The sequence below is a fragment of the Fulmarus glacialis genome, unplaced genomic scaffold (genome assembly GCF_000690835.1).
Source record: "Fulmarus glacialis isolate BGI_N327 unplaced genomic scaffold, ASM69083v1 scaffold35978, whole genome shotgun sequence".
Lineage (NCBI taxonomy): Eukaryota > Metazoa > Chordata > Aves > Procellariiformes > Procellariidae > Fulmarus > Fulmarus glacialis.
The window spans coordinates 1,569-24,243 of NW_009228258.1; the positions used below are offsets into that span (position 1 = coordinate 1,569).

The window sequence follows — 22,675 nt, forward strand, 5'->3', positions numbered from 1 at the left end:
TGAAGAAGGAATGTGAAACTAAAGGCTGAGTACCTGGCCAGGATCCGTGCTGAGCACTGAGCAAGACAGTGGTCCCGTGGTACGCAGAGGCCATGCTATAACTCGTGCAAAACGCAGGTAAATTAAGGGCACAACAGCAAGTTTGCGGTGTGCATTCTACCAGCGTATGAAATGTGACTTGAGTAAAAGGAGTGGTGGATCAGCAAATGAGTTGATATGGTTAATGCCGTCTGATTGCTTCATATGTTTCTGATGATACCGGGAAGGAAATAGGGACTTGCTGCCTTTTGCCTGTTCTTGTTGCTCTGTGCTGTAGTTGTTGCTTGGTTTGCAAAATAATGTTAAATTGCTTTGGTTGTTACACACATGATCGCTGCTGCAAGCTTCTGCCTGGGGAAATCTTAGGTTTCCCAAATGAGACAACGGTGGGCAGCTTTCTCCCCGTGGGTCTGTTTTAACTTATTTTTCCACAGCTGGAAGCAACCATTGCTTTGCTGTTGTCAGCCTGCTGGCAGATAGGCAGTTTTGCTGAGTGTCGTAGAGATGGAGGGGTCAAAGGATCCAGTTTGTCAAAGCGACAAAACCTTTTGAGGATTTTGGGGGACAGATCCAGTGTCTATTCTTTGCTATCCATCCTAACACCCAGGCGTGGGCACAGCCTGTGAACTCTGCATAGGGAACTCATGACTTCAGAGGTGCCTGACCTGTACATACAGGGATGGGTTCGCAAACCAATCCTCTAGAATTAGAAGTGATCTCCCCAAAAGCTGGATTTGATGCTAATCTGTGTATGTTTGCAGGGATGTTAGCATTCCGCAAGATGCTGCTGCTGCAGAAGTGAAGCTAAAATGATCTATTCTTTTTTTCCACCAATTTAACTTGCTATTCAGAAGCACTAAGGCTCAAAGCTTATCTTTTATAAACAAAATCTGAGATCTTCTCTTTATAATTCTTAATCTTCAAGTCAGGGAATAATGGCTTCAGGTTTAAGGAATCCAGTTATTTAGATAATGTAATGGAAATAAGCAACGTGGATATTCTGCAGTCCCGGTGTAGGGATCATTTCAGGTTTATCTTTATGCAAATTAATAAAGTTTTGACTTTCATAAATTGATATGCCAGGCACAAAGTGATTTGAGCTTGCGCACATTTATCTAAACTGATGCAGAAATCAAGCAGACCTAACTTCTGAGAACAGAGGAAGGTGAGAAGATTAACTTTTTCATACCTCTCTGTCACTCATGATACTCAAATTATAAAGGTGTCTTTTGCAAACTATATATTTTCAAAGTAAATGCGTTCACCATCTGAAAGATTGCAGAATAGCTGTGTTTTGTGAAGGAAAAAGAATCACATTCTTGATGTAATTGTTCAATTACATTGTATCTCCCCACATCTTTTCTTTATTGTTATTATCTAATAGTAATGAAATAATAAGTTTATGAACTTTGTCTTTAGCGATTACTAATTTGTAACCTGAGTTCAGTTGATTGAAGCTGATGGGAAGGGACTGGTTTTGTTAGATAAATTTCCAGAGAGAGTTTTGATTATTGGCTGACATATGTGTCTGTGCATTTTCTTAACAAGATAAAATATTTCTTAAACAAAACCTTTCTATTTTAATCTTGACAGGAGAAATAATTCCCTTTGAAATGTGCAGTTACTGGCATTCTAGATGAAGAATAAAACCCTGTGAGAACTTGTCAAATAATAATCACAAACATCTTCTAAAATTACTTCAGGGTCAGCTTTCAAATAAATTATTTGCAGGTGCATTTTGGCATCATTCAAACAGGTCAAATAAACTACTCATCTACTCATCTTTTTTTGCCATTAGGCTAAATAATATATTCATCTCTCCAGTATCCAATGGCTAACCTTGGTACCCATGAAACTTTCTCATTCCTGAGTCGAAGCTGAGCATGAGTTGGTAAATTAGGCAGGTGGATAATGCTTTAACTAAACTTAACTTCAGCTAAAGATCCTAATATTTCTTTGGGCTAAAACACAACTGCGATCACATGGGTCGATCTAGATGTGAGCCAGGGTTGGTTCTCAACAATAATTTCATGGGTTTTACTAATTTATAATATTTTTGTCCTCATGTATCATATTTTCTGATAATGACTATGGCTTTGAAATCTAGTAAGCGTCTGAATATCTAAAAGCATATCGCCTGCCCCAGGAGTTCAAGCCAAACCACCAAAGTGGACCGGGTATCCCATGTTCTCCTTTGCGCTGGCACTTGTCTTTGGTTAGCCAGCTCAGGGAGTTAAATCAGCAGAGTATGACTTGCTTTGCGAAGGGAAAAAAAAGAGAGAGAGTTGTTTTCTGCTGGCTGAGCTGTCTGACCCTGGGGTGGGACGAGCAGCGCGGGGAGCGTGGGGCTGGAAGGATGGCAGCAGCGCCGGCTTTGGTCGGTTGAAGTTTCCGGGGAACTGTATCTCAGCTGTATGTCACGTGCACAACTGATTAAATGCTTCACATGGCCCCCGTTTCCTTCCAGAGTTAGTGTCAGCCTCCATCCCGTGCCTGATCTCATCACATGAGGTGCACATCTGGAGCAGAGCAGCTGGTTCCCAGCTAGTCCCTCCCCTCCTTTTCCCCACCCCAATCCATGTCACCAGTTTTCGTTTCACTTATTTTGTGTTCCCCTGGTGAGAGGTAAAGGTTAAACATTTCGCCTAATTATCAGAGTGAAAAAAACCTTCCAGGTAGCAGAGAGAGAGAGAAGAGTAAGGAGGAAACAAAAGCCGGCTGGGATTTTCTTGGGGCTTTTTACACCCATTAAGGGGCTTACCCACCAGTTTGAAAACTGCTGGTCTGTGTTGCACATTTTATTTATAATGAGCATTTTAGGTAAAGGGGATGTTCTTTGAATGAAGTGCCTTGCTTTTTCAAGAGCTTGGCATAAATAGGCTGTGGGACTTCTGTCAGCCTTGCAGCAAGAGTTTACAAGGTTTTTTTTTTTTAAGTAAGACATGAGCGGAAAGAAGCAGATGAAGACACATGGCAGTTTTTCTTCAAATAATTTCAAATTTGTCACCAAATTCTCTCCAAGCAGAGGAGAAGTTTGGGGGAGATTAGTTCGATTTGGTAAAGATTTAGGGAAGCGGTAATAGGATTTTGTAGATCATGTCCATCCTGCATGGCACGGGAATTATGGGTGCATAGCATTTATTTGCTTGATAGCTTTACCACTTAGTAAACACACCCATCTGAATTGAGTACTTTTTGGTGTAGTACCACTAGCTTACCCATATCGGGTATCAGCTCCTGTAGTTTTAGATTCAAACCATGTTAAGTGGCTGTGGCTATAGGCGGTGGCAGAGGACTTGCAAAGGCAGCATGGTGAACAGCCCTGGAGGAGGGATTAGAGCTGGGTGGGGGTTAATCGCATTCAGCATCCAACAGGCTGTGATAAACTCTGTGCCTTGTGTTTTCAGAGACTGCACAGTGGAGTTCTCAGAGATCTTGAGCGTCAAAATCAGAAAAAGCAGAATATTCGCATGCTAGAAGAGCAGATTGCTTTGACAAAGCACCTTACAGAAGAAAGAAACAAGGCACTAATGGAAAAAGGGTCCCAGCAGTCCTAGGCACAGACCTGAGTCATTAGAGGTTTGATTAAAGACGTTTGGAGATCATTGGTATCTAACTACTTGCAAGTGTTTCAGCTAACAGGTAATCTGTGAAAGTCTGTTTCTTTTGTGTAGGTTATAATCCAGTCCCAAAACCTATAGGGCGGACACAAAACATTTCCTCTGTCACTGGTACTTTGACTGTGGAGACTTGGCCAGCACATCCAGCGTGGATGGACTTGTCAATGTGGGGAGGAATAGCTCCTTGTTGTGCAAACACCATCTAGGATGGCTAATAACGTTCACATGAGTGGGCTGCTGAGCCGCCATGATGATGAAGCCACCAGGACCTCCACCTCAGAGGGCCTGGAGGAGGGTGAGGTGGAAGGGGAGACCCTCCTGATTGTTGAGTCTGAGGACCAGGCTTCGGTGGATTTATCTCACGACCAGAGCGGAGACTCTCTGAACAGTGACGAAGGTGACGCGTCCTGGATGGAGGAGATGTCCTATTACTGCGAGAAGTGCCAGAAGTGGATTCCAGCAAGTAAGCCTGCCAGTTGTGTTGTGTCTTGCTTGCATCGCTGGGGTTGATGTTTGCAAGGTGGTTATGCTGTCCTGCATACCTGTTTTACGGGGCAGCCCTTGTTTAGCTGTATCCCATCCTGTGTTGGAGGAGAAAGGCTGTCTTGGTATTGCGTGGAGCCCAGCAGCCTGATGCCAGCGGTGTGCGTTAGGCACTTCAATCCATGAACTGTATGCGTGTCAGAAGCCAGCATTCCCTGTAAAGAAATGGGACTGTCTTCTTTAATTAGTAAAGAACAAGGGTATGACTTCAGAAACATGCACACCCTCCTGAGTCTTGCTGCTAGTGTGTTTAGGGGACTTCGGCCAAGTGACTTGGCCTCTCTGCTCACTCAGATAAAGATAATGACCCTTGCTGTAAAGTTCTTCCTGTGGACGAAAAGGGCTTTGGGATAGTGTTACTTTTTCTTTTTTTTTTTTTTTCCTGGTCTATTTGTCACATCTGTGGAGCATATGGCTAAATTTCAACCTTAATGGTTTCCCAATAATGTGAATTTAATTTAGCTTTCACAGAAGCATGTCCAGCCTGTAGCAGCTAGCTTTGGGATGCATTTGGAGCAAGCTGCAGAACTTGATCCCTCTGCTACCGCTGCTTGACATAAGATATATGCTGTTAGCAACATAACAGACTAGACTTTACTTTCTAAATTCTGAAGATTCAGATCTATTATTAGATCCAAAAGCTAGATATTGCTAAGCACTGGTTGTTTTTTGGGTTTTTTTTTTTGGGGGGGGTTGTTGGTTTTTTTTTAATTTGGGTTTTTGTGGGGGTTTTTTTGTTGTTTTTTTTTTTGCTAGAAATAGTGAACTTTTCAGGTGGCACCTGCCTTGCAGATATGTAAGAGCTGCCCTTTTTGCCATCCTAGAATTTGCCAAAAGTTACAGTGTAGAAATCTCCTCTCAAGGCATGGTAGTGAGTGTTTTGATGTTAATGTAATGGAACCAGCATTGTACTATTAAGGTAGTATGCAGTTAAAGGGACATAGTAACTTGAAATGTATTAATAAAAAAAAAATGGAGCAGAGTTAAAGGTAGCATGAGCTATCTCATCTTAGACCACTTGATTTAACACTCAATTTGTTTTATTTTACAAAGATGTTCCTCTCTCTCGTTGCTGTGGAACAAATCCAAAGAGCAGAAAAAGCCAATCACAGAGCAACAGTAACTAGATACAAATGTGCAAAGTAAATGAGCTGGAAAAGGGTAATACTGCTCTCTGCTAATTGTTCAGTAATATGGATATCAGTTGTCACTTGTGAAAGTCACCAACATGCTCAGACAAATGATCACTTTTTACATTGAATTGCCATCTAGAAATTCTGTTAATCTACTAAGTGTGTGGGGGTTTCCCCATCAGACATAGGGGCAACTTTAATAGCTAGATTCTGCAATTCACTACGGAAGCAGAGCATCCATATACTGCAAATGCTTGATCTGGTGTCGTTATACAGTAAAAGAGATGTCATACTTTTAGAGAAAGACCTTTTGTGTGTAAATTTTCAGAAATGCTGTAATCTTAACTGTTTCCTGTCATGTGATTTTATTTTAAAATTTTTCTTATTTGTGTAAATTAACCCCTGGTGAGTTTAGAAGTCCTGATTCATATGATGTTTTTTCTCTGCTGCAGAAATAGAGAATTAGAGCCTGTAACTTTGGATATGTGGGGTTTTACAGGTGGCTCTATCCCAGCAGATCGCTTTTGTTCGGACAAACTTTTATGCAGGGTTAGCTTTACACAGCAAAGCATATGCTGAAGTGCTTTGCTGATTTGGGATCTAATGCATCAACTGCAGTAAAGAAAAAGTGTTTCCTGATAATATTGGGCCATTCTTTTGGCTCTTAGTCTCCAGGAAAGAAGATCTTCCCCTGATAGGAGAAATAAATACCTTAAAGCTTCACACCATGTCTGCTGCAGTGCATCCTGGAGGCGGCTCTAAACAGGGACTGGCAGCCTTACTTTAGTAACAATTTGTGGACAGGGAAAGAAAGAGCTGTAAAGACATGTAGCAGTGAGCGGAAAGATGACATGGAAGAGAAAGCTTGTATATTCTGATAGCCTTTGCAGTAGCATACCTTTTTTTAAGAGGTCAGCTTTTTTTTAAGTACAGTGGGAAAACAGTTATTTATTGAAGTATATAGGTTATCCTGGGGAAGCAAGAAAGAATGAGAAATGCAGCAGAAACAAGGAAATCCTTGGCTTTGTACCTGCATTCAGATGTTAAGTAGAACGCCCCTTTTTTATGGCTGTGCTTTTCAGTTGGTCACAGCTGGCTGTTGCAACTGTGAAATGAATCTGCGCCTTCCATCGCAGAGAGTTCTGACGCTTTCTGGGAACTGTCTGGGTCTCTGGACTCTGGGAAAATTGCAAAAAGTACTTTTCTGCCTGATGTTGTAGGAAATCCAAATCTCCTTTGCAGCGCTTTTTCCTATAAAAGGACCAAGAAATTGATTTTTGCCTATTCATTTTAGGTCAACTGAGAGAACAGCTCAGCTACCTCAAAGGAGATAACTTTTTCAGATTTACTTGCTCTGATTGCTCAGAAGATGGGAAGGAGCAATTTGAACGGCTGAGATTAACATGGCAACAAGTAAGTAAAACGTTTGTGCGAGCAGAACCACAGGACTTTCTAAAATTGTTGTTTGTTGTGTATGTGCTACCGAGAAGAGGAGGATCAGGTATAGGTAACAAAGAAACATATGCATGAACTTTAGAAATTAATTAGCTAAGGATTGCCTGCATATTAGAACTTGGGCATTTGGCAGGTAAATTGAAAGATAATCATACAAACCACATTCCTTTTTTTCTTCGTCTTTTTTTTTTTCTTCCCCTTATGTTGCTCATGAATTCATGGCTTCAGGCACGTTTGGAGAAGCAAAATGAATGTAGTTTGGCTGGTAGGCATGAACAGTTTTTTGTGTATATGAGCAAATGTAAAACTAGTGAGGTGGCAACATACAAACAGAAAGCTTGCCAGCTCCCTGAACGCAAAGCTCCAACCTGGCTGCTTGCTCACTAGCAACAGTCCTTGCTGGAATTTGCTATTTCAGTCTTGCACACCTGAGCAATCAAAATAATTTGCATTATACAGCAGCCACCGTATGGGTAGACTGATGCACATCATCTTGCTCTAAGCAGGGCGCTGGAGGGGCAGGCAGGCAGTGCTGGCTGCCTCTGCATAAAATGTATTTCATCAGGTGGTAGCTGTTGCTCAGCATTAAGTGTTTCCACATGCTGAGCATCGGGCAGTATGTGCGAGACATCTGTTTGCATCCTTTGGGACAGTAGTGGTGTGTTGTCTCATAATAGATCATTTAAAACATCAGTTGTAACTCCTACAGTGCTTTCTCATGGTGCACAGTGCAGGGCTGTGTAGGAGAAAAGGTTGACGTTGCAGTTTGTGGCTAGCAGACCGGCAGAGTTTCAGCAAGTTACAGGTATGGAGAGCAAAGGCTGCTAGCATTACACCGAGGTCTCTTCAGAGTGGCATGGGGAAGGGACAGACAAAATCAAAACAGGTGAGGAAGAAAGTTGACTAGTAAAGAGACTATCTCCCTAGGCTTCTAGCAGCCAGAGCTGCTGCTGCTTCTGGGTAAGTCGAATTGAGGGAAGTGGTCAAATCAACTTATCTGAAGTAGGAAAAATGGGGACAGTGATTTCTGGATTTTTTTTTTGAGTATGTGGCCTCAACAGATCCTTATCTTTAGCCAGTTGAAAGAAAATTGTTTTTGAAGTCCTAAGACACTGTCCCACCTGATTTAAAAAACACAAAATCCCAGATAAATAGTTATCAAGCTAAGAGGGGTTGTGAGGCAGAAATAGGGTACAGAGGACATTAAGGCTGTTTGTATTTCCTCGTTTTGGCATCTTCAGCATTCCAGAAAGCTATGGCCCACTGCGAGGAGACCCATCTCCCTAAGAAAAATACATTTCAAACTTGTCTGACAGTGAAGAATAAGTCCCTATTGGAAGTAGTATCAAACCGAGGCCGTGTGATTGTTGAAAGATGGTCCCAGTCCAGCTGATTTTAGTTGTATTCAAATGAATTGGGTAAACGTAATTAACAGTTGGTCACCTAGGATTTACTTACAAAGAGGTGTGATATTTTTCAAACCTGCCCTTTAGTTTAGGCATGTTATAGGTCAGACTGAATTTGATTGTGAAGCACGTGAATGAGCTGTAAATGGATTGTGTTTAATGAAGATTACCTGGAGACAAACTTAATTCTTGTATACTGAAAACAGTTACAGAGAGTTTATAGTCTGTTCAGTTTGAAATGTAACAGTAAGTATTTAGAAGGACCATTGTCACTAGATGGATTTGATAGTGGGATTACTTGTGATCATTTTTTGAAAGACTTTTTTCCTACCTCCACACTACATTCAGATCCTAGTTGTGATATAATTCATTTATACAACTGCTGCAAAAGCTTGTATCTCAGCATAAACCTGCATAACTAGGCAGCTTGTTATTCCCCTGGGATGGAGAAGTCTCTGGGAGAATGTGCATCTAACAATAGAAAGACAAGAATGGACAGCATGAAAGCAGGAAGATGGATTGCAGAAGTTGCCTATGAGATGTTGCAAAAACAAGATATTTATGAGGGAGCAAAGATCTGCGTGTGTGTGGTGGCTGTGGGAGGCAGTTCAGCAGATGAAACAGAAAAAATTCACTTGTATCCGACACTTTCTGTTCCAGGTTGTCATGCTGGCGATGTACAATTTGTCTCTGGAAGGAACAGGCCGTCAGGGGTACTTCAGATGGAAAGAAGATATTTGTGCTTTTATTGAGAAACACTGGACTTTCTTATTAGGGAACAGGTAAAGATGGGATGTTTCCCTGAAGGGCTGGTCGGTGAGCCAAAGGAATTAAAACCTGTTATACAGATGGGCAAGAATCCTGGTTAATTTGGCGATGTCTTTGTTGAGCCTCACTAGTGAGAAAATTGGAGGATTTAATATTGAGAAGCTGAATGTAGGCATGAGGGGTAGTCTTGAGAAAGAATAAGCATTTCTTAGTGGGGAAAAAAACCCCCAAGAATGTCACACAAAAGCAATGTAAATGCATATATTTTGGGTTATTTCTTATCTTCCTGTAGGTAGCGTATGAACCTGCAAAGCCTTTGAGTATTTTTAAATACACGCAACAGACGGGCTAGTCCTGATGTCACTGGGCTTCAAAGAAGACAAAAAAAGAGGTCCAGCAAAGTACCATATTACTTGGCTATAAAGCTTGCATGGACCAGTTCCCCAAAAAAGAAAATCGTGCCTTGTCTGTTAGCTTGTTTTGGATCTCAATAAAATAGCTTTTACATAGCAGGCATTACAAACTACTGAAATGATTTTCAGTGTGTGTAAAGAAAGAAGCTGTCAGAGTAAGAACCCTTTTCGTAAAGGGCAGCCTTCGCGGCACAATGAGTTGTGTGCTGTATAAGCGAACGGCACATTTTTTCTGAGCACGCTGAAGCTGTCAAACCCAAGTCTCACTGTTAATGCATGTGCTACAGAGGCAGGAAAGGAACTGAGCAAGCCTCCGAAGTTGTAGATTTGATTGACTTCACAGCTGCTTTTCTTCCCCCGGGATTTCTCCCTAACCAGATTTGCTCTTTGGCTTTGCTTTCATTGCTTGTCTGTGCCTCCTTGCTCTGCTCTCAAAAATGTTAGCATTTGTCCCCTCTGGAAAAAAAGGGGACCCTGACAGGAAGGCAGCTGATGGCCCATTGTCCCTCGCTCAGGGAGCCATCACCTCCCAGGGTTTGCTGCTGCCTTTTGAGACCTGCCCTGGGAACTGGGCACTCCTTGCTGTTATTAAATTCACATGAAGTGATTAATGGCCTCAGACTTAGACTTCCCACTTGCCTGGACAAGCCACTGATGGAGCAGGGACAGCTGAACCATGTGTGTAGCGGTTCAAGGCGTGCCATGCTTTACTTCCTTGGCATATTAAAGCGCATCTTATCCAGACTTACTGTAACGGTCTGGACTCTCATCTGGGGCACTTGAGTTTAATCCCCCACATCTGAAGATCAGTACCCCAAGGTGTGTAATTGGCAACACTCAGATAGCAGTGAATACCTGCTTGGCCAAGCCTAGCCCAAGTATTGACGTTTTTGCCAGTGGAGGTGTGCAAAGGCAAGGAGGAATCCCGAGATCCTGTGCAAATACGGGTTTAGACTCTACACCATGAACCTGATTCTCCAGTAGCCAACGGAGTACCTCAGCTATTGGCTAAAGGGGCAGTTTTTTAATATTTCTTCTCACTTCTTCCCTAAACAACGTTTTAGTTAGCCCTGTGACCAGTTCTTAGAGGAACAAAAAGTGCTCAGATGCCCGGTAGAGTACACTGCCCTGCCTTAAGAGTTAAAGGCTTAAATACAGCTCCCTGCCTCCAAGTGGCAAAAATGTGCTTCAGAAATAGTTCAGTGAGTGTGCCTGACTGGTATGTTGACTAGAAGGGATCCTGTTCCTCATCTTGCAGGAGAAGTTTTATGGCAGAAATCCCCAAGCAGAGATAGGGCTCCAGTATATATCGCATGCATGTGTCTGTGGGACAAGCGTACACACTTTATTACTTTGCCGCTTCCTGCAGCTCCGTTGTCCTCGGTGATTTATTTCCTCAGACCCCTGACTCTGCTTCTCTGCAGTGCCTGACAAGGCTGCAGCTATGGAGGGCAGAGTGGTCAGATCCCAACTCCCTTTGTGAATTCAGCCTTAGGGATCCTGTCCTACAGCTCTGGGAGAGTGCTTTGCTAAATGAAATCTCAAAGTAGTCAAGGCAGGCATTTAAATTAAGTTTGTCTTTCCTTCTGTGTGAAGTGACGCCTTTATCACTACCTTTCCCTTGCCTCTCTCATTCTGTACACCCAGAGTCCCGTTTACCATCTTCAGTAATAGAATATGGCTCTGCAATGTCAGGTCAACACAGCTATCACTAGGATCCTGTTCCCGTTCTTGTATCGTCAAACTGTTAACGAAGGTAGCAATATCAGCATTCGACAGCTGGGGGTTCCAGTGGCAGGGTAGACCTCTCCTCTGTAGGCTCGGCGTGTGGCGGCTCATTGACAAAAGAAAAATTGCATCTCGCCAGGCTGCACTTGTATGGCATTTGTGGAGCATATGCACACAGTGCTTTGTGCATCAGAGCCCACCAGTACATTGTAGCTTGCCCTTCAGAGTGCTTCTCTGTTTGAGAAGAAATTAATTAATCTTTAGCCTCTTTAAGGATGGGGGTGTACGGAGTATGTCATCCCCCTGCATCAGTGCCAGTGGCAGAAGCACTCTGCCCTTTCCATCTTGGCGGAGGGAGGAGGCTTCAGGATGAAAGCACAGCTGGTGAGTGGGGACCTAACACTTGTTTTCCCTTCTCCCGCTGTAGGAAAAAGACCTCAACATGGTGGAGCACAGTCGCTGGCTGTCTCTCTGTGGGGAGCCCCTTGTTTTTCCGTTCAGGGGCACAGGAATTTGGAGAACCGGGGTGGTGGAAACTGGTTCATAATAAACCCCCAACAATGAAACCTGAAGGAGAGAAGTTGTCTGCATCTGCATTAAAGGCAAAAGGTAACTCTTTCACCGAATGGTGTGTAGGTTCCCAGCTGGGCCAGAGCTGACAGAGCTGGAAGACATGAGAAATGTTTACTTAAAACAGCCTGTTTGTGTTATGGACAGTTACAGGGTATGATTTTTTTTTTTTCCTTAGTTACCTCTGCTGTAATGCTTGATTTAAGAGGACTATGTTTCATATGCTATAGTATGAGAAGCCTGTCATGTTTTACTGCCTTTTTGCATTGTGCTAACCGATTTAAAGGTTTTTGAGATTTGTTCAGGTTTTTTGTAGCTGAAATCTACAATTTCTCTGCTCCTCTTTATCCTGGAGAAGGTTTTTTTATGTTTTGTCCACACTAGATTCAAATTCCCTTCTGTGCAGAGGAGGAAAATTGGGGCTTTATTGGTGCATTGGCTACATGTCCCGGAGCGAATTTCTTGTGTATTTTGAAAATACATCTTCTAAGATTGGTAGTCAATGTGGTTTTCTGACTGTATAGTACGTATCCAGTGACTGCAGGAATTCAGTGTCTGTTAGAATAAGCAAACTACTTCTTTAGCAGCTTCAAAGCCACCTCTGGATCCCATCATTACTGTGGAAGGACTCAGGAAGCGGGTAAGCCGCAATCCAGTCGAATCGGCCATGGAGCTGAAAGAGAAGAGATCTCGCACTCAGGAAGCCAAGGATATTCGGAGAGCCCAGAAGGAGGCAGCCGGCTTCCTGGACCGGAGTACTTCCTCCACTCCCGTTAAATTCACCAGTCGAGGCCGTCGTCCCGATATCGTCCTTGAGAAAGGAGAGGTGATTGACTTCTCCTCCTTGAGCTCTTCAGATCGCACTCCTCTGACAAGCCCTTCTCCTTCCCCATCTCTGGACTTCTCTGCTCCTGGCACTCCAGCCTCACATTCAGCTACTCCCAGCCTTCTCTCAGAAGCAGATCTCATCCCAGATGTCATGCCACCACAGGCTCTGTTTCATGGTAAGAGATGCCATGTTTTTTCTTTAATAATAAACTATACATAGTTGTCAAGAAAAATGTTTAAAAAAAAAAAAAAGAAACTTCCAATGAGCTGCAGGATCTTTTCAAGGTAAGATGGAAAGTAACTGGTAAAATTCTGTTTGTCTTAGTTGCGTGTAAATCTTGATTAGTTTTCCATAGTTGTATTGCCAGCTTCTAAGGTCAGAAGGAACCACCATTATTGTCTTCTGAGGGATCCTGAATAAATAGTGGGTACAAGATTTCACCTAGCAACTGCTGCACCACTCAGCATAAGCATTTCACTGCAACACACGTTACGCTGTTAGATAGCAACTCTAATTTTGCCTCAACTGTTTCTTAAATGGGAGAAATTTAATTCTCGTGGTAATGTTCCAGTAGTTCTATAAGTTCAAACATGCCAATTAACAAATGTTACATTTCAGTCAGGTTGCAAAGCAGTGATGCAGGCTGAATGCTTTTGGTTCCTTAAGGAGCCAGACCCCCATCTAATTGAGGAAGTCGAGAATAAAGCACTTCTTGTTGGAAGGAAGGATAGTCAAGTTCTGTAGAGGGACAAATCCTGTGCTTCTGTGACTCCTAACTGTTCCCTCAGTTTAAACAGAACTTCTCCAGGATATACCTGAAGATATACCTCATCAGCTTGACCATTTGATCCCCAGTCTTCAGGGATTTTTAACAATTTAACACTTGTCAAAGAGCATGAGCTTGCAGCTCGGGAGTGCCATGTTTTCCGATGCCAAACTGCAAGACACCTTAGAAGCAGGATTGATTCTTTGTCCTGAAATTGGACTCCTTACAGTGTCTCCTGTCCAAAGTCAGGAGGTCCAAAAGTATATAGAAAATGGAGTGTGTTGGGTAAACCTGCCTTATTTTTCCTTAGCAGAAAAGTCCTGTGACAACCCTTTTTGAAATGGGGCTTTGATGTTTATATTTTTTTCCTGGATTATTTTGATCTGTTGAACAGATGATGAGGAGATGGAAGGAGATGGAGTCATAGACCCAGGAATAGAGTATGTGCCCCCTCCCAGTGGGACAGCCGGTGCTGGCACTGTGATAGCAAGCAGAAAAAAAGTGAAGACAGCTGAACAGATCAAGCAAGAGGTGGAGAGTGAAGAAGAAAAAACTGAAAGGATGGAAGGTGACAGTGAGGATCCTGAAGAGGCAAACGCGTCGCTGCAGGTGAGAGGGCGAGACAAGAGGAAGCAACAGCTGGAGAAGGATGCTAAACCCAGAGCTCCCAAGCATACCTCTGTTAGCATCTATGAGGAAAAGCTGCTGCTGAAGAGACTGGAAGCCTGTCCCAATGCCACGAGCATGACCCCAGAGGCCCGGAGACTGAGGCGCAAGCTGATAGTCAGGCAGGCCAAGAGGGGAACGGGACTGAGGAAAAGAGGCCTGCCACTCTTTGACTTGGACCAAGTTGTGAACGCTGCACTGCTCTTGGTTGATGGGATTTACGGAGCCAAAGAAGGAGGTGTTTCCAGGTCCCCAGTAGGGCAAGCAACATACAGAACTACTAGCCAGGACTTCAGGATCTTGGACAGATACCAGGTGAGTGTCTCCAAATCTAAGTAATCTTTTGGCACTGGTTATTTTAGAGCTTTTGCTGCAGACAGCGGTGTCTCCTTGAGGTTATCTGACTCCCAAAGTGAAAAGGATTATATGAACAAGACTCATTTTGACTTGGGGCTGTGTCCCCACCAATGCTCTCACAAGCCCCTTTCTTCTTGGGACATGCTTGTACAGCACAGCTGTCTATCAGTGTCAGCACCACAAATGCCTATGTATTTGTACTCCAGCCCTGCCCAAACACTGATGGCAGAGGCTTGGAAGTACCCAAATAGGCAGTTGCTCTTTCATGCTATGTAGGAGGGAGATACTTGCAGCGCTTTTCTGATTGATGTGTGCAGCTCATAGGTTTGGGTGCTAAATCTGAGAGTGCACAGCACAGTCCTCTGAGGTGGGACCGTCATGCTGTGGGTCTAGTCCATCCTGTCAGATTGGAAGGCCCTTATTCTCCCTCTGTTGATATGATTCCCCCGTGTTAACTCATTGACTAATCTTCCTGAAATGTTCTGCGTTTCTTTGTACATATAGACAATGCTGCCTGCCATGAAGGGATATCGACAGCAGACAACGAAGTTTCTGTATCGACTGGTAGGCTCAGAAGACCTGCTGACAGACCATAGTATTGTCAGTCCTTACACATCCCGTGTCCTGAAACCGTACATCAGGTACAGATGGTCAGAGGTTGAATTTGCTCTTGGCTTGTGAACCGACAGCCCACAGAAAGGACACCTTTCTTGGGCAGTGCTCCTCACTCATCCTTGAAGTACAACCCAGTATACTATGGTAACCCTGAAAGGATAGTGTTTTATTTAGCTGAGTAGTTAAACTGTCTCTGCATTGGGAAGGGGAATCTCCAAGAGAGGGCAGGGCAGAGAGGGAATCACCGTAGTCATTCAATACAAGTTGCACCTGCTCTTGGGTCAGAACCGTGATTTCCTTGCTCCTGCTGTAAGGAGAAGTTGGCGTGGCGTGCTGTGGATCCAGGAAGCGTCCTGGCCTCTGACACAAGGGTGTTTTTGCTGAGCTGGGTGCTGTTTTCCCACATGAATGGAAGACTGTTCTTTTGTTCCAAGTTGAGCACGTCAGAAAATATTTCATGGGCAGTACCCATTCAGCTGCAGTGGCAGTTATTGTTGCTCACTCGCCTTTTGTGTTTGCTTTTCATGTTACTGGCAGGCGTGATTATGAGACAAAGCCCCCAAAACTCAGGCTGCTGGCAGAAATCCGGGCGTATCCACACAGGAATGATCTCAACTGGAAGGCTGAGCCAGAAGCACCCGTTGATTACTGCTACGTTCGCCCTAATCACATCCCCACTATAAACTCCATGTGCCATGAATTCTTCTGGCCTGGTAAGACTCCTTCAGCGCTTGGTTTTCTAAGAAGGAAGTGGTTTTGTTCAGAAAAAAAATATTCTTGGGCCAAATTTTTCTTCAGTTGGTGTCTGGCTTGGTTCTTAGAAAACCATTATCTGATGTCATAGGAATGCAGTTGAGATGGAGACATGGGTCTTTGTCTTTTGAGATCATTTAGAACTGGGCAATTAGGCCTTAATTAGCACAGCACTTAAAGAAATAGGTTGTTTTGGGTAACACCATTGATGCCAATAGGAGTAGTCAGTTACTAAAATTAAGCATGCAGTGAAATGTTTTGCAGAATCAGGGACTGAAGTAAACAGTTGTATATCAGAGATCTACTGCTCATTAGCTTCAAGAGAAAGTTTCTTCCTAGCAGCCATAAGCTGGATATGTTGGAGTGAAATTTGGGAATTGCACTTACAACTGCAAGCTTCATTGTGATATCCTTTATTTCTTCAAGACTCACTATTTGCAAGGTATGGGAAAGCTTGGGTATTGATTTTTTTATGTGTCATTTCTTGAACTGTAGGCTTTTTGGGGACAGTGGCTGCCCTTTATGGGGGCAGTTATGAGGCTGTATTCTTTAGTTCTTAAATAATAATAGTGATGTTCATCTATTGCATGGATCAGCTTCTGATCAGCAAACAATGCGGCAGACTAATTTAGAAAAGCCCAGTACAAACAGTACACACCTTTATTCCAAGTAACTGTTTGCTTTACGTTTTGATTTGCAGATAGTGATTCAAAAGGGTTTGTAGTTCAGCAGTGCTCATATGCTGCAGTCAGGATCGGAGCTCTTTGTGCAAATCGTACATTTCGGGGGGAGATAATGTGACATACCTTCCCTTTCACAAGCTGTTTTGGAGCTCATGAGAGACACTTGCAATCCCAACAGAGGCTGAATCCCTTTGTCATAGTCTCTCCTCTTCTGATAATGCATTTGAAGTTCTGGCCAAGTTGGGTCGCACCTTCATTAAGTTCATCAGGACTCACCCTGTTCTATTTAACGTAAGGAGCGTGGGTGTGTTCCACCCGACTGTGAACTGTTCATCATTAAATCAGAAAGCTGACACTCCCATCAGTCTCCAGACAGGAATCAAAACCTCTTCCATGGTGTACATTTTCTGAGGCTGGGATTATATGATTTATTGCACCTTGGTTCTGTCTTAGCAGGAGAGGTAAGCGAGGAGGTGATACTTCAGGAGAAAAAGCACAGTGTCTTTGTGGATGCAAAGGGTTTAGCTTCACAACGGGCTGCTACAACTGAGGGGGTGGGATATGCAGCTGGGAGGGCATCATTAAGCTAGCACTGTTGTTCAGAGAACTAGCTGTAATTCCGCCTAAGTTTAGGCATCTGAAGCATGTGTGCTTGGGGGATGCTATTGTCAGTAAATGACATCTTAGGTGTGCTCAGTTGCCTTCTAATAGTGATGCTCTCATTGACTGAATTCTTAAGTTTTAGGCACTTCACCGGGTGGGGTGAGCCCAGGCCTTAGTTCTTCCACCTCTCCAAATCCTTCCTGTCAAGAGCTCTTCTTGTTTCTCACAAGGCAGAAACAAGTTTGCAGGTAGTTACCGCAAATGAGCTGATGTGAAGCAAGATTCCCCCTTGTTGTCTCTCATGGTATCTTGTGCCTTCATGTCCTAACGGGAAACATCTCCCGAGCAGACAAGTGGTAAACCATACTGAGCTAAGCATCTTCCTACAGGAATAACTGCGTGCTGAGGGGACGGCACCATTTCATCGACACCAGTGTGCTCAGGGCAATGTAGCATTCCTGTACAGACATGCTGTAAGGCACTTCACAGTCAATTGCAGCCTTGAGATAATTAACGTGGCTCCCTATTGCCAATCGATTCCTCCCACGTCTTACTCCACCCAGCTTACTCTCTAGCAAGAAAATAATTCACCCGCTTATTTGTGCTTGGTGCCTTATGAAGTCTTGCATCTCATCAAGAGTGATAAACATTACTGGAAAACATACTCTGCTATTTTGTTATCCCACGAACCAAATATATCTGCGATTGCCAGTTTGAGGCTGAAACTAACATTTATGGCACAGCTCCGCTATGTCTTGCACCTCATTTAGGGCCTGTTCACACAAATTACCAAGCAGCCTTCTGTGCCTTGAACTGCACTGCTTGGCCCTAACATGCTGTGTGGATGCTCTTAGGCTGCAGCAGCAATGTGATTAGGCAAGGTAACAAACTCTACTCAGAAGTCACCAGCCTCAGGTGTTTCTGTCCAGCCTCTGACTCACAGAAGCACCACTGCCTGAAAGGCTGCTTCACGCCCCAGATTAGGGAATTTGCATGCTAAAAGCAAATGTTTTGATAGCATTGAAAGCTGTGGTCGGGTTCACAGTGCAGCTTCACAAACAGCTGAGTATGCACAAAAGGAAGGAGCAGGAGCTCAAGGCCAGGTGGAGAAAAGAGAGAGGAACCTTAGGCAGGTAATGCTACCAAAGCTGAAGCCCAGTTTCACGTCTGCTGCGTCTGGAGAGAGTTTGCAGGAAGAACAGGATGGTTCACCCAGTGTATCAGGCTGATACACTCTAAACTGCCCCCCTTTGCTTGTCTGCAGGCAGGTCCTTGGCATTTGCCAAGTGGAATAGGAATGGTGTACACCAAACTGGTGCTGGTCCATCCCAGGTGAAATGAAGAAGCAAACCCTTATCCATTAATGTTACTGCAGCCCTTAGGAGCCCCGGACAAGGGACACAAACTTACTAGGACCCAATCCAGCAAACACTTGCACATGCAAGTATCTTTATCCACATGCATATTTAGAACTAGGTCCTTAGCAGAGTCTGCTGATATGGCTCAGAATACAAATCAAGGAAGGGTTAGTTGGGTGTTGAGATCATGTGATTTTTTTAAACCATCCTGTTTTAGAGAACATACTTTTTGAGTTTTAGTTTCATCCTTGAGTCATTTGGGAGGAAATGAGCTTTGTTAATTTCTCCATGCAAGAATCCCCACTAGTAAGCAGGCCGCGTTTTGACTGTGTGTTTTGTTGAAGCATCTCTCGATATCAGAGCTTTGAAATAAAGGAAGGGATCAAGTGTTTCTAAAAGGCCTTAAAACCCTGAATTTCCAGGCAAGTGTGACACTTTTCTTTTGGTTTGCAATGCTTTCAACTGCTGTTTCTCTCTTTCTCCGTAGGAATTGATTTGTCAGAATGCCTGCAGTATCCAGACTTCAGCGTTGTCGTCCTTTACAAGAAAGTTATTATTGCCTTTGGCTTTATGGTACCAGACGTGAAATACAATGAAGCTTACATCTCTTTTCTGTTAGTTCACCCTGAGTGGAGAAGAGCTGGGATTGCAACCTTCATGATTTACCATCTTATCCAGGTAATGAAAAAAATCCCATGTCTCTGCTAAAGAACTAGCTCTCCCTTCTTCGTTGTGTGCACACATGCAAATATTAGAAAGTAAGTAGTGTTGTGTTCCTCCTTTCTGTCTCTTTCCACTTGCCCTTTCTTTGCTTACGTATCTGCACAGATTGTCAGCAGCCCATGTGAACATTTATGGGGGGAAATCACTTCAAAAGCAGAAACTAAAATGTATTTAGAAGAATAATCATACTGGACAGGACCTCAGAATTAGCAAGGTGCTGTAGACTTTGGCTGTCTTGAGATTAACTTTGTGTTCTACAGTGGTCAATAGTTCACATAACAGTAATACCGTAGATTTGGGGTTTAAAGGAGAAAATGAGATAATAGTGGGGAGGTTCAGTTAGAATCTATTGCACCTTTCTTGGCTACACCTGGAGGTTTATTCCATGACCAGGGCCGTTGCATTAAATCACTTACTGATCTTAATCATTCTCTTTCACTTTTAATACTCTGGTTCAAATCCAGCTGAGTTGAAGATAAAGAATAAGTGTTTGCAACCTCATTCAAATTTGTTCGAACTAGCTTGTACTGGGCTTTGTTCCACAGGGACACTTGGGAAAATTAATCTGAGCTAACTAAACGGGTGGTATTAAAGTAGTTAAACTTCATTAAATCTCTGAATGAATACTGTTATTCAGGTGGCCTTAATTCCATTCACTTTCTTGAATTAAATTGCAGGAAAGCCAGCTTAATTTTGAGTAAGGATGCAGACAGATGTCCTTTTCAGAGCCCAACTGTGCCTCTTCAGGGCCCACAGTTACCACTCCCTGAACTCTCTTGGCAGAGCTGCCGATGTGAAACGTTTCTTAACATGTCTTAGTCAAGATGAGCCGCACTAGCAAAAACTCGCCATTGAAACTCTTTTTCCTCATACTCATTTGGCTGAAGAGAGGTAGGGAGTGCTGGCAGAGCCTTGGGAACAGTGATCTGTACCTTGGAGAAGCAGTTTCCACTGAGGGTAGCTCTTCTGGGCCACCCGAGGGTAACTCTTCTACCTACACAGCTCTCTGCAATGTCCACCTCTCTTTGCTCTACGTGTTGACACAGGCCACTAACCAATCTACTTTAAATTCACCCCTTACGTTTCCCAAGCATCTCTGTGTAAAGTGTTTAAGTAAATTGCCCTCAACTGTAGTCTGTTGATGTGAGATGTCAACACCTAGTGAGAACAGGCGCGAGCGATGCGCCAAGGTTTGCAGGGATCCAGCAGCTGGACTCACGTCTCTCCAGCAGAGTTGGGATGTGTTGGCAAGTCAGCTGTAGAAAATCATCACAGCTTTTTGTAGGATGTATCACAGCCAATTAACCTAATTCTGCTTGCAGGTAGACTAGCATAAAATTATCATGTTGAGGAGAGCCAGGCAGGTTTGAGGCTGATTAGGCTTGCTAGCAATGAGAGATCACCAGTGTATTGTCAGCTCATGTTAGATTTATTTTTCCATTGCTGAGTATCTGTCAGTGGTAGAAGGCATTTAGTCACGGAAGAGAAGAAATGGTGGTTGTGACCTTCTGTTCTTCAGTCGCCAGATTGCGTGTGCTGCTTCACAGCCTGCTGGGGCTGACACAGCATCTGCTCTCTGTAGCTAGAGCCGCTTTCATACACTGTTTGGATTAAGGGTAATTTTCTGTCTCTTGGATCAGCGTGCTGAGTTTGGGAATGGATTTTTGGGAACAGCATAATCTAACAGAAAATGTGTTGATGCAAATGACGCCTTGATGATGGATTTGTTTTCAGAAGTTACCCTCTAATGCATCCGGCCCAGAGGACCAAACAGCATCTTCTTAATATTGCATTCCAACTTCCTTTTCCCAAAAATGAATCCAGATTATTTTACTTTTTTTTTTTCTTCTTGAATCCCTGTGTGAGCTTTCCCTTTGAATAATCTACCATGGAAATTTCCTTAAAGGGTGTTACAGTTCCCACTTAGAGTTACAATACATTCATTATAAATAGAATGCTATTAAAACACTAGATGAAAGCAGGAAAAAATTATTACCTCGGCATCTTTATCAGAGAGCTGCTGGTTAGAATAATCTGGGATCTTTAAGGTAACTTCAGCCATGCCGTTTGCTGTCTGAACTAAATTCCCTGCCTTCTCAGGAGGCGAGTGCTGTGCCCTGAAGGATGGGAGAGGAGCTGGGTGGGATAGACAGGAATTCCAGCGTGACAGCCCAGAGGTGCACTGGGGCTGCTTGCGTGGTCCCAGAGAGCTCAGCTCTGTTTGCTGACGGGGAGGAGCGCGGTGCCTGATCCTCTGGCATGTTTTGTCTTTTCTTCAGGCCATTGTTAATAACTATTTGAGATCAGCGTTGTACACCAAGGTTATTTCTAATTAACAATTACTTAGCAATTGACAATGGAAAGCTGACAAATTATAATCCAAAACCTGCTTTCATTGTCAGAGAGTCCACATTCCCCAGGAACAGAGGCTCAGAGGAACAGCAGTGTTCCCTTTGCCTTTCAGCTGTTGCTATGTGTGGTAACTTCTGTGCCGAGGCCTGCGATTTTCTCACATTTCCTCAGTAACTTGAATACCTGAACTGATGAATCTCTTCACCTCCGCATTCCCCCAGAGGCTGTCTCATTCTTTTGCTGTGATAGTTGTTTTTTTCTTCCCCCCCCCCCCCCCCCCCGCCTCCCTTGGCAGACCTGCATGGGCAAAGACGTAACCCTTCACGTCTCTGCAAGCAACCCTGCTATGCTGCTGTACCAAAAGTTTGGATTTAAGACTGAAGAATACATTTTGGATTTTTATGACAAATATTATCCCTTGGACAGCAAGGAGTGCAAGCACGCGTTCTTTCTCAGGCTGCGGCGCTGATCCGTCAGAGCTGTCTGGGGGTCTGCAAAAAGCCCAATCTGTCAAGCAAAGAACTACCACGGCTTTCAGCGGAGGACGTTGGCTGCCACGTGAGAGCTGGAACGCACTGATGCCTTTATTCCTAGGACTTCCAATGTCAACAGTGCTATGTTGTGTGCTGAAAATGCAGTCCAAGAGGACTGATTCCTACGCTCCAAGAGGAGAGGCCTGGAAATGCCAACTGGGACATGCTGAAACCGCTGGAAGACTGAAATTCTTTATGGGGAGTTTTCCTGCCACTGTTACTTTGGAGAGCCTCATTGACGGACAAACAAAAAAAAACCCCCACCAAACAAAAAAATACTTGTCACTTCAGAGGGGCCCCATGGATTTCCAATTTTGAAACCTATCCAAAAGAAGTCGCAGGTTTTTTGTTTCTATTTTTGTTTATGGGAAATAAACATGAACCATGTCTTGCAACCATGAAGGGAAATAAGATCTTGGTGCATCTAGGTGGACGGTAATATTAGGAAAGCTCTACACATGCCAGAACAGCAATACTGAAACCATGTTTTAGGAATAATGAAGAGCGTGTAAACTCATGTGATCCTGAATGCAAGGCTCAGAGGAGATGTCTTTCTTCCGCTCCTTCCCTACTGCCTTCCTTTCCCCTTGTTGACCCTGTGCTCAATGTGAAGTTCTTGTTGTGCGCAGTGTTTTGTGTTCAGGAACAAGATGTCAAGTGGGTTTGTAGCTAGGCGAGGTAGGACACAACAGCTGCCAAATCAACGCTTTGAAATCTTACAACCTATCTGCCAGTTGTTGATGCTGCAGATCAGCCCTTTGG

The 22,675-nt window shown here is 43.6% G+C and overlaps 2 protein-coding genes across 2 annotated transcripts; both read left to right on the forward strand.

The window, feature by feature from the left end:
• Positions 1 to 3,446: 3,446 nt before the first annotated feature.
• On the forward strand, positions 3,447 to 3,596 carry PET117 (PET117 homolog (S. cerevisiae); the record flags this gene model as incomplete). The annotated part of the gene is made up of 1 exon (XM_009583427.1): positions 3,447 to 3,596. A coding segment is annotated over one exon (150 nt), but the record flags the coding sequence as incomplete, so codon positions are not given.
• Positions 3,597 to 3,866: 270 nt separating this feature from the next.
• Positions 3,867 to 22,292, forward strand: CSRP2BP (CSRP2 binding protein). Its single transcript, XM_009583425.1, has 10 exons — positions 3,867 to 4,122; positions 6,630 to 6,748; positions 8,857 to 8,978; positions 11,533 to 11,714; positions 12,260 to 12,679; positions 13,665 to 14,251; positions 14,798 to 14,934; positions 15,446 to 15,621; positions 18,793 to 18,983; positions 21,676 to 22,292. Exons 1-10 carry the CDS (start codon positions 3,867 to 3,869, stop codon positions 21,847 to 21,849), a joined length of 2,364 nt encoding a protein of 787 aa, XP_009581720.1. The 3' UTR covers positions 21,850 to 22,292.
• The last annotated feature ends 383 nt before the right edge of the window (positions 22,293 to 22,675 follow it).

Excerpts from the sequence above, each read along its gene's own strand:
- CSRP2BP (XM_009583425.1), top strand. The coding sequence starts at position 3,867 with ATGGCTAATAACGTTCACATGAGTGGGCTGCTGAGCCGCCATGATGAT. Across the intron at positions 8,979-11,532 it reads ACTTTCTTATTAGGGAACAG|GAAAAAGACCTCAACATGGT; the intron begins GTAAAGATGGGA and ends CTCCCGCTGTAG. Across the intron at positions 15,622-18,792 it reads CCATGAATTCTTCTGGCCTG|GAATTGATTTGTCAGAATGC; the intron begins GTAAGACTCCTT and ends CTTTCTCCGTAG.